The 10,136-nt window shown below is 45.0% G+C and overlaps 2 protein-coding genes across 2 annotated transcripts; one reads left to right on the top strand and one right to left on the bottom strand.

The window, feature by feature from the left end:
* Nucleotides 1-1,885: 1,885 nt before the first annotated feature.
* zgc:65997 (uncharacterized protein LOC794398 homolog) lies at nt 1,886-4,767 on the bottom strand. Its single transcript, XM_063192260.1, has 3 exons — nt 4,403-4,767; nt 3,596-3,773; nt 1,886-2,634 (listed from the first exon to the last, which is right to left on the bottom strand). The coding sequence occupies exons 1-3, from the start codon at nt 4,724-4,726 to the stop codon at nt 2,348-2,350; spliced, it is 789 nt and encodes a 262-aa protein (XP_063048330.1). The 5' UTR covers nt 4,727-4,767; the 3' UTR covers nt 1,886-2,347.
* Nucleotides 4,768-5,958: 1,191 nt separating this feature from the next.
* htr7a (5-hydroxytryptamine (serotonin) receptor 7a) lies at nt 5,959-9,835 on the top strand. The gene is made up of 2 exons (XM_063192210.1): nt 5,959-6,790; nt 7,058-9,835. The coding sequence occupies exons 1-2, from the start codon at nt 6,174-6,176 to the stop codon at nt 7,857-7,859; spliced, it is 1,419 nt and encodes a 472-aa protein (XP_063048280.1). The 5' UTR covers nt 5,959-6,173; the 3' UTR covers nt 7,860-9,835.
* The last annotated feature ends 301 nt before the right edge of the window (nt 9,836-10,136 follow it).

A 10,136-nucleotide genomic window follows, 5' to 3' on the forward strand; every position in this document is an offset into this window, starting at 1 on the left:
GCACACAGACGCACAGAAGACCGATTAAATGCAGTCACAGCATTGTAGGCCTATCGGTCCTCTGTGCGTCTGTGTAGTGCAGTGTTTTGAGTTCTGATAAGATAACATATTGTTTTCCCCCTCTGCAATACCTTCATGTCATTGTGCTAGGTTTTGTTATCAATAGGCCTACATATTCAACACAGACCTCTTCTACTTTTGGACCATGCCCTACATCCAACCGCTATCACGCAGTCAATTTGCAGACTATAGAATAGCCTACAATTGATTTGGCCAACCCCTCATCCACGGATTCTGTGCTGTTTGGAATCAGCTGTCTTGTCTTTTGTGTCTCAATCTGAACGGGAAAATAATTGTGAGTGTGGGTGTAGCCTATGGTTTCATGGTTTGAGGCAGCGGTTTAACTATTAATGCTATTAGGCCTACTTTCTGTCACATATCTCTTTCACTGAAACTATTTGTCATACTGATTGCCAGTCAATTACCTGTAGGCCACTGAGTGCCCTGAACAGATACTATAGCCCAGTGGTTTTCAAAGTGGGGGCGTGAGGGGTTGCTGGGGGGCCATGGCAGGTTGGCAGGAAAAGCCTAGGGCCTATAGCAAAACAAAATTAATATTTTAATGAATGAAAAAACTAATGCACACCAAAAATAAGCTTAACAGTATTCCCATTAGTATAGCTGCATTATTATATTGCATCCCTGTTGCCTAGTTCTACATCTCTGAGATACTACTGTTATTGTTATTTTATATATCCCAGTAGGGCACTGACTGACAAACCTAGACTCCGGGTGTGAAAGAGGGTACACAGAAAAATAGTGTGGCGCGATCCATGTAGGCTAAGGGGGGTCTTGACTGGAATCTACTGGTATATGGAGGGCGTTGTCAAGGTGAAGATTGGTAACCCCTGCTCTAGACTGGTCAGTTTAGGTCGACAGCCTACTGCTTGGCAATCAATGGAATCACAAGGACACAGCCTGAATGTTCAACCAACTTGTCACCAAGAATGGATTACCACACGCCTGGCCTACCGGGCCCATGCACAGAGGCCAAAGAGTCAAGGTGCCCCTGAAGCCCAAGCCTGTATTTTCCTGCATATTCCAATAAAAATCACACTTTTAACAAATGTATTTTCAAATGTTCTCAGGGGGAAAAACCCTGAATCCCCAACATTATGTGGTCTCCAATATCTGGTATAAAGCCCTAAATCTCTTTTGCAACACCCATGGAGGGGGGACCTTTCTTGCTGTCTGGCCAAGGTGGCCCACGGAGTCATGATCTGTCCTTGGTTGTTACCTGGCCCCCTGCAAGTGGCTGAGCCAGCCAGGTAAGCTAAACTCTCAATTACCCTGTCTGTGTGTGTGTGTGTACCAATATGCACCCTTTCCACTTGTGCTTGTGGCCTCATGCTTTGCTAATGCCCCGCCTCCGTGGAGAAAACAATTAGCCACAACAATTTTTGGGGGACTGTTCTTCATTCACCATCTAGCTTACAAATGAGAAAATGGCTTTTGCAAGATATTGATATAATGCTGATATCAGTGACGTCATCATGTCATATTACTTCCTGGTACAAGGCCACAAGCACAAGTGGAGGACGTAAGGTCGCATATTGGAATGCACCCTGTGTGTTTGGCCAGTGTTTTGTGTCGCCTCGCCTGTGGGTGTCGCCAAAGACATATCATGTGCAGGGGCCAGGTTGCCATCTGATTGTTTTGAATGTGCACGTGAACATGGAATAACAATTTGAGTTGATATGGAAAATGCTACACTGAACTGCAGTACCTAAATGGCAGTGTTGTGTAGTTTACTTGTTTGTTTGTTTTTTCATGTATTTCTTGTGATATTTACAGTACAAATTAACCAGAGAAACATATTGAGTCGTTCCCTTTTGACATATTCGCTTTTATCTGTAAGAACATTTTATTCATTGATAATGTCAAATGAGCTGTCAAGTGTGTTTGCTTTACGCACTGCTTTGGCAGTGAACTTGGCTGTGACAGTGTTACATCCCATGTAGTATTATTTCTCAAGGTTAACTCTGTTGCGTCAACGATGAAGATTTTTCTTCTCTTTCACAGCTTTAACACTTTTGTCTGTATATTGTTGTGTCTACAACAGACATGAAGATTATCTGTTCTGACATGCCAAGAAGTCTGACATTTCTTCAACACAACACATTATTCCCACAAGTTTTGTACACAAAACAATTTCGTACTATTTGATAGCAGAGTCAGAGTTCCTGGAAGTTCAAAGGTCTCTCAACAACAGTGAACCCTGTCAGGAAATTCCAGACGTTTGCAAGTAGAGTAGAGAGTAGAGTATAATTTGTGTCTCAGTTTATCATCACCAAGGTATCTCGGAGCCATCCCAGGCATACGCCTTGCCAGATTTCTCAATGTTGAGGCCATCTATGATAGCCATGAGGTGTTGCACGGAGAACTCTGTGGAGAAGAGTTTGTCTTTTGGCACGTTCCGGTGGTAAGGCCGCGAGAGGTCGGTGTCCAGCGTGCCGGGGTGCAGGGACACGCACAGCACCTTGGGTCGCCCTCGGCTCAGCTCGATGGCCAGGTTCCTGGTGGCCATGTTCAACGCAGCCTTGGACATCCTGTAGCTGTACCAACCTCCCAGTGCTGGCAAGAGACAAAACAGAAACAATATAAGTTTACTTAAGTTTTAATAAAGGCTTTTATTTGTTTTTATTTAAAATATATATATATATATATATATATATATATATATATATATATATATATATATACATATATAATTGTTGGGGGGTTTTCAACTTTATTTAGACAGGACAGTGAAGAGTGGGACAGGAAGTGAGTGGGAGAGAGAAACGGAGTAGGATCGGGAAATGACCTCGGGTCGGGAATCGAACCCAGGTCGCCCGCATAGCAGTCCAGTGCTCAGCCAAATACGCCACAGCTGGACCATAAGTTTTTCATTAGGTTTTTTTTCCCAAACAGATTCACTAATTTTGTGCCAGAATGAGAAGTTGCTGTTATGTGAGAAAAACTGGCTCTCAAAGCCCAGGAATTGAGAGGACAGAAATTCCTTGAAAACAGGAGTAGCAGTAGCCTACTTTCAGTCACACGGTGTCCGTTTGGCCACAACTACAAGTCTACAATGTACAATACGAAACGAACAGACAGCACATATGCTTTTGTTAACTTCAGCTCATGCATACCTCAATTCCCAGTAAGCAGCTTGTGCAATTTCTTGACACTGATAACAACACTCACAGTCAGGCCATGACAGCCTACATGGACTGTCAAAACGGATCATTCCTTAGCTTGCAATCTACACAAGCCGACGGTATTTTGCATGCACAGCATCACTCCTACAACAAAATGTGCTCATCCTGGGGGCGATGTGGTGCAGCATGCTAAGCTACCAACATTGCCCACAGGGACCCCAGTTCGAGTCCGGCCAGGGTCATTTCCCGGCCCAGCCCAATCTCTCTCTCCCAATCATTTCCTGTCCACTCTCACACTATCCAGTAGTAATAAAGGCCAAAAAGCCCAAAAAATACTTTTTAAAAAACATTCTCATCCTGGTTGTCTATGTAATGCAATTAGTGACCCATACCATTGTCCCCAATTGATCCCACTTTTGCTGTCATATTGACTATGATGCCACTGTGCTGTTTGGATTTCTCTGGAGGCTGCTGACCAAAGGCTCCGCTCCCCTTCTGCAGCAAAGGAGCAAAATACTTGGCCATAACCAGAGGTCCCACAGTATTCGTGATCAGTGTGGAGACAGTCCCCTGTTGAAAATACAAGGCAAAGACAGAGAAGGAAGGATGATCAAAACAGAGGCACAAATGTGTGAGTATGTGAGTGTACAGCACAGTACAGTTTCTTCAAGGTAAGGTGAAGGTTGTGTGTGGGCTCTCCAGTAAAACTGCAATGACTAGTTTGCTGATATGGAAACTTGAGTTCTTGTACGTTTTAAATCATGTTTTACAGGGAGACACTTTGTAATCATATTCCTGGTAAGGGGATGGAGACTCCCAACTGAGATCGCTCCCGGACGTGCGGTCCCAGGTGTTTCTATCACTCCCGGACGTGCGGTCCCACCCGATTATATTTCACGTATTATCATATACTGCCACATACAAGCAATTTAGGGTTAGGTTTAGGGTTAAGGTTAGGGTTAGGGTTAGGGTTAGAAACAAAAAACTAACATCAACAACATAACTAGCTCCGTCATATGGCGGTGGTACCGATAGTCTGGCTAGTGGGAGCGAGATGAAAGGGGAGCGTCCTGGGTTGGGAGCGTCAATCAGGGAATCATATTCCTTGGGAACTTTCCCAAGATACAATTGCTGGCAAACGATGAATGAATGACTTTGTCAACATTATAGACGGGGTGTCATGCTTTGGTCGTCCTTACCGTAGCAGATACATCCCGTAAACTCGTCTCTCCTTTCCCAGTGGGATGCAGCATCGCGGCAGCATTGATGATCAAGTCCACTTTTCCAAATGATTTCTTGACCACTTCAGCCGCGCCTTTGATGTCATCTTCCTGTGTGGCATCCACTTTTAAAACAGTGACTCGTCCCGGGTACTGTGCGGCCAAGGACGCAAGAGCCGTTGCGCCCTCCGGATTTCTGCATGTTGCCACCACTGCCGCGGGAGCTTTATGTGTCAAAACATGTTTGCAAAACTCTAAACCGAGCCCTCTGCTCGCTCCTTGTACGAGAGCGACCGCAGCCATGACAGTAGTAGCAAAAGGATGAATGCCGAAGGGGAGGGTTACAGAATACTATGATGCCCTCTACAGGGTGGCGGAGGACACTTATACAATGCACGTGGTTTTTGTTTGGTAACTAGACTTTGCTCTGTTACTCAATGTACAGGCCTATGTTCAAACAGTCCACCGAATATGCTCACCTGAAATATTTTCCGATTGCCACTGATGAAAGATATTGATTGCAATTATGCAGACCGGAATTGTCATTACACATTATGAAATGGATAGCATCACCTACTCAATTAATTACGGTTGTGAGTGGAAACAGTACGATATGTGGTACGATGGTTTCTGATCTTTTACGTTTCGATGATCCTAGCTATCTTGATACATTTAGATATGAACGAGACTTATGTCATGAACTCACACTGGCCTACACAGATTGTAGGGTCGATTTATTGGAGGTGGGGGTGGGGTTAAACAAAACATTGTTATTAGTTATTACACGGCAATAATGATCATTCTGGTTTCATATTCATTCCCTTCTTATGTCCACTCCAAGCCCTGAAAATGTTGATCTCTCCAATTAAATGCATGCCCGATGGTTTACTATTACACCACTAGATGACGCAATAGGTCTATAGAATATGCTCTGAGCTCTAATGGGAATACGGATAAGGGTTATCAATTAAACATACTACATTATAGATGCATTTTCATGCAATAGGCCTAACCACAGAAGGAAAACAGGAAATATTTTGAAGCAGATCATCTTTACGCAAGTGTTTTCCCCTTGTGATTGTATTTCTGCACGGCGGTCTCACTGCTAATTAAAATGTTTAGTATCGAAAAGTAATTTTGTAAGTGGAAATATGTAAACTCTGCAGCTATTGCTGCAGCCATCAGCACAACACCTTTCTTGTGAAAATGTGTTCTACATCTCGGTTGTAGTATATCGAGCACGCTAAAATGTGGGCCTAAGACCCTTGCTATATCCCAAAATGCAAGACTTGAAATTAAAACATATCTTGATGGTTTTATTTTAATTGTCAGGGCTTCTTTATTTCCACTAGCTGCTACATATAATTCATTTCAGTAGTCAGATATTCAGGATTTCATTGGAAGCAGAAGAGCAGTTTCCAGCATCTCCAGGGGAGGTGGATAGTTTGACGTCACTTGCGAGACACATTCTCTTTCTTTCTCATATACAAGTTCGTGGGAAGCCGTTATCTCAGTCGCAAGCAGTGGAACCCACCGCCTCTTTTCATCACAATGACAACTTTCGCTCCTGTTTTGAACCCATTCATGTAGCAACTAGAGAATCAGAAAATAGCCTGGTTAAAATTGGGCCGCGCGTAATGGCAGTGTGGCGAGAGCGATAATAGGATGCGCATTAGTCAGCGCGCAAGAACATCTGTGAGTTTTTGTCATCAGGCGAGCTTGTTAAGTTCATGGATAAAAGGCGCGCGCCATGGTGCTGGGCGACTCCAACGGAACCGGCACGGGAGGCGCACTGAGCACGGGGAGCAGCATGAAGTCCATTGTGATCGAGGAGCGCCTATCCGACCCCGGCGCGGCGGCCAGTACCAACATGTTGATATCCGAGGCGTTGGTGCCACGGCTCATCAGCATTGCGCACGAGGCTGGAGGTGCTGTGGTAGCGGCTGCAGCAGCAGCATCATCGTCGGGGTCCGACGGCATCCTGCCCTCCGGCTCTCCGAGTCTACTGATGGAGATGACCAACGGCTCGCTCTGTGGTGAGCAGATTCTCAGCCACGGCAAAGTGGAGAAGGCCATTATTGGCATAGTGTTGACTCTGCTTACGCTTATCACAATAAGTGGCAATCTTCTCGTGGTGATCTCCGTGTGTTTCGTGAAGAAGTTAAGGCAGCCTTCAAACTACTTGATCGTCTCCCTCGCTCTGGCAGATCTTTCCGTGGCGCTTGCTGTCATGCCCTTCGTCAGCATCACGGACCTCATAGGTGGCCGATGGATTTTTGGGCAGTTTTTCTGCAATGTTTTTATTGCCATGGATGTGATGTGCTGTACCGCGTCCATCATGACGCTGTGCGTAATCAGCATTGACAGGTGAGTCTCTCACTTCGCACATAGCTTTGTATTGCATAGACAACATATCATATGGGTTTATTATTGTGTTGTTTATTCAAGTCATTAATAACAAATATATTGTGTTGAAGATTACGCGCTGCGTATGTTTGGTGTGCTGTGGAGTTAGTTTACGCATGGTGTCTGAACTCTACGTATATCCTCCAAAACTATGTCTTACTGTAATGCAATGTGCCATGTAATGCGCCACATTTCCCTGTTTTTAATGCACTTTTTTCCCCAATTTAGGTACCTCGGCATCACCAAGCCCCTGACCTATCCCGTGAGGCAGAGTGGGAGATGCATGGCGAAAATGATCTTCTCCGTGTGGCTGCTGTCAGCCTCCATCACCCTCCCCCCTCTCTTCGGCTGGGCTCAGAATGTCAATGACGACCGAGTGTGTCTCATCAGCCAGGACTTTGGCTACACCATCTACTCCACCGCGGTAGCCTTCTACATCCCAATGACTGTGATGCTGGTCATGTACTATCGCATATACCGCGCGGCCAAGCTGAGTGCGGCCAAGCACACCATCACCGGCTTCCCTCGGCCAGTCGTGGAGGAAGAGGGGCCCGACGCAGACGCGGACGGCGAGGAGCGAGGTGTGGACTGCGTGTCTGTGGCGCTGAAGTTACACCGCGAGGTGGAAGACTGTGCGCGCCTGTCCCGCCTGCTGCGGGCGGCCAGTGGCAACGACCACAAGAGCATTTCCATCTTCAAGCGGGAACAGAAGGCGGCGGCCACGCTTGGTGTCGTGGTGGGCGCCTTCACTGTCTGCTGGCTGCCCTTCTTCCTGCTGTCCACGGCGCGGCCCTTCATCTGCGGCACCGAGTGCAGCTGCGTTCCGCTTTGGGTGGAGCGCACGCTGCTGTGGCTTGGTTACGCCAACTCCCTCGTCAACCCTTTCGTTTACGCTTTCTTTAATCGCGACCTGCGCACTACTTACAACAACCTTATAAGGTGCCGTTACCGAAATATCAACCGTCGCCTCTCTGCTGCTGGAATGCACGAGGCCCTCAAGCTAGTGGAAAGGCCAGATCTAGTGGTTTAAAAGAAAACACTTGTTGGTGACCTCTGGTGAATTCTCTCATTGTTCCCTATGGAAATGAAAACAGTTTTCTCTGACTAAACTGAAAGATACTGTTGAAGCTTGGCAGAGTACTAAGGATTGCCTAGATGGAAGCCTATCTGGCCCTCCACGGTGACATTTCATGAGTGTAACCGGCTTACACAGATTCATTTTCTGAACATCAAGGTTCAAAGAAATTGAAGAAGTGGTCAGTTTCTACACAGATGCTCTGCAGGCACTCAATTATGGTGTAGTTTTGCACCCAGCAGAGACACAGGTTTAACCCCCAGGGAGCAGGTTGAATATATCCGTATAAAACAGCTCATTTAGGAAGTGGAGCTCAATAACTAGACGTGGAGCGTTATAAATTGAAACATGCTATATTGATGATGTAGCAGGAGAGCGGGACAAAAGGAAAAGCTGCTCCATTCTGTTTTGACAAGTCATGGACATAACATCCTAATTTATCCCCACAGCTCATGGGGCTGTAATATGTTCATCCAAAGAGACCTAGGAGGGATAATGTAGAAATGTATAAAGGACAGGGTTTTCTGTAGCCTGTGTGTTTCATCAACACTTCATGCACAGCGTTAAACTTAAGATCAAGGTATGGTGATGCAAGACAAGGTTAAGATCATTTTTTTTCGTCCACTGATTAAAATGCATCTTGCACTCACGACGCCGCTGCGGGCAGGACTCCTGAGAAGATAAAAAGATAGCGCCCCAATGCTCTATCCATACTGGTCCCAAATTGTTTAGCAGCAGCTGGCATTGTGAACACACACAGGGTGGGCACAAGGGCCCTGACAGCTTTGGCTGTGCCCCCCCCCCATACCAATACATAAAGTGTAATGAGGAACCCATTTTGGAGCCCCCCTCTCCCTAGGCTCGTGAGTCGTGACAACTGACCCCTTTGTCACCCCGCCCCCACTTTCCTGAGGGAGGCATGCTGTGGGGCATGAATTGGGTATGGTGAGTCACTAGGCCTTGGTCTGTTATCTTTTCAGAGCAGTCTTTAGTTTGAGCTAAATGAATGCAAGGCTGTTTTTGTCAATATCATCCGTGACTTTAGTGTGTCACGGCAGCCGTGTCAGCTGTGATGCTCTTAAAGGGGTTTCTCTGTACTTTTTGCCTACTTTGACACACAGAGTATGCAGGATGTGTCATAGTGATGTACTGTTTTTTTAATGTATGGAAAAAGAACTCCTTAAGGGAATACATCTCACTGTAACAATCTGGGACATATATTGACCCATACCCATACCCCTTATTCGTCAAGTGTCAGCACTTATTCATTTTAATGAACATGGTTTTATTGATGTTGGGCTGTGCAAAAGCATCTTCCTTTTGACTATCTGTCCATTGCATTTTGACGTCTACAAAGCACTTCTGTACCAACCAAACAAACTCGTCACTCTCTCCCCCAAGTGTCCCTGTGTGGGTGTGACGACATAGGCCATTCTAGTATTTAGCACCAACCCACTGAGGTTAAGTGTAGGGCAGAACGAAACTGGATTCCTGATCTGTGTCTGTGATTTTGTCCATGTACACTCTCTCTGGGCCATTTAATGGCTACACTCTTGAATTACCAGTAACCTTCACAGGACACACAGATGCAGTCTCCCGAGGGAGCATCTAACAAGGTCTGTTGGAGGACGTAATGGAGTGCTCTTCACACCAACAGACTTTAAAAACATGAATGTTTATTATCAACCATGGCGAGCAGTATTTCTTTTCTTGTTTAATTTTTTTGGAAGATGTACAGGCACAAGTTGTAATAGACTGTGACGTGTTGTTATTTTTTCATACAATGTACCTATTTAATTTTGAGAAGTTTACAGCCTGTTGTACAGCATGTCAGTCATAGTGAAAAAAAACATTTCAGTGTTAAATGAGATTGTGGAAAATTCCATGAATTTTCTATGTAAGCACCTATTTGTTGTATTTTTTCTATTTATTTATGTTCACATTTGCAACAATAAAATATTTTCATTTAATAGCAAGCATTTTACAGTAATTGTGTTTCTATCATTCATATCATACAGAAGTATTAGATAAACTTTATTATAAATATGATTAAGCAGACCACAAGAAAATACTGTGTGTCAGTAATTCTGTTATCTTCAGACAAGGTCGTGCAGAAAACTATAGCTGTGAACTGTGGAAATACAAAGCGTCATAAGAACTTTGAGGGGGTTCTTCAGTTCGTCACTGTGGGAAAACCTATAAAAGTTGAACCTATAGGGTTTGGCCAGAACC

Source organism: Engraulis encrasicolus, chromosome 24, assembly GCF_034702125.1.
Source record: "Engraulis encrasicolus isolate BLACKSEA-1 chromosome 24, IST_EnEncr_1.0, whole genome shotgun sequence".
NCBI lineage: Eukaryota > Metazoa > Chordata > Actinopteri > Clupeiformes > Engraulidae > Engraulis > Engraulis encrasicolus.

What these genes read in the sequence shown, in the direction of transcription:
- zgc:65997 (XM_063192260.1), bottom strand. Translation starts at nt 4,726, where the DNA reads ATGGCTGCGGTCGCTCTCGTACAAGGAGCGAGCAGAGGGCTCGGTTTA. An exon ending in TACGGGATGTATCTGCTACG is followed by an intron (nt 3,774 to 4,402) that starts GTAAGGACGACC and finishes TATTTTCAACAG; the next exon opens with GGGACTGTCTCCACACTGAT. An exon ending in GGGATCAATTGGGGACAATG is followed by an intron (nt 2,635 to 3,595) that starts GTATGGGTCACT and finishes GTCTCTTGCCAG; the next exon opens with CACTGGGAGGTTGGTACAGC.
- htr7a (XM_063192210.1), top strand. Translation starts at nt 6,174, where the DNA reads ATGGTGCTGGGCGACTCCAACGGAACCGGCACGGGAGGCGCACTGAGC. An exon ending in TGCGTAATCAGCATTGACAG is followed by an intron (nt 6,791 to 7,057) that starts GTGAGTCTCTCA and finishes TCCCCAATTTAG; the next exon opens with GTACCTCGGCATCACCAAGC.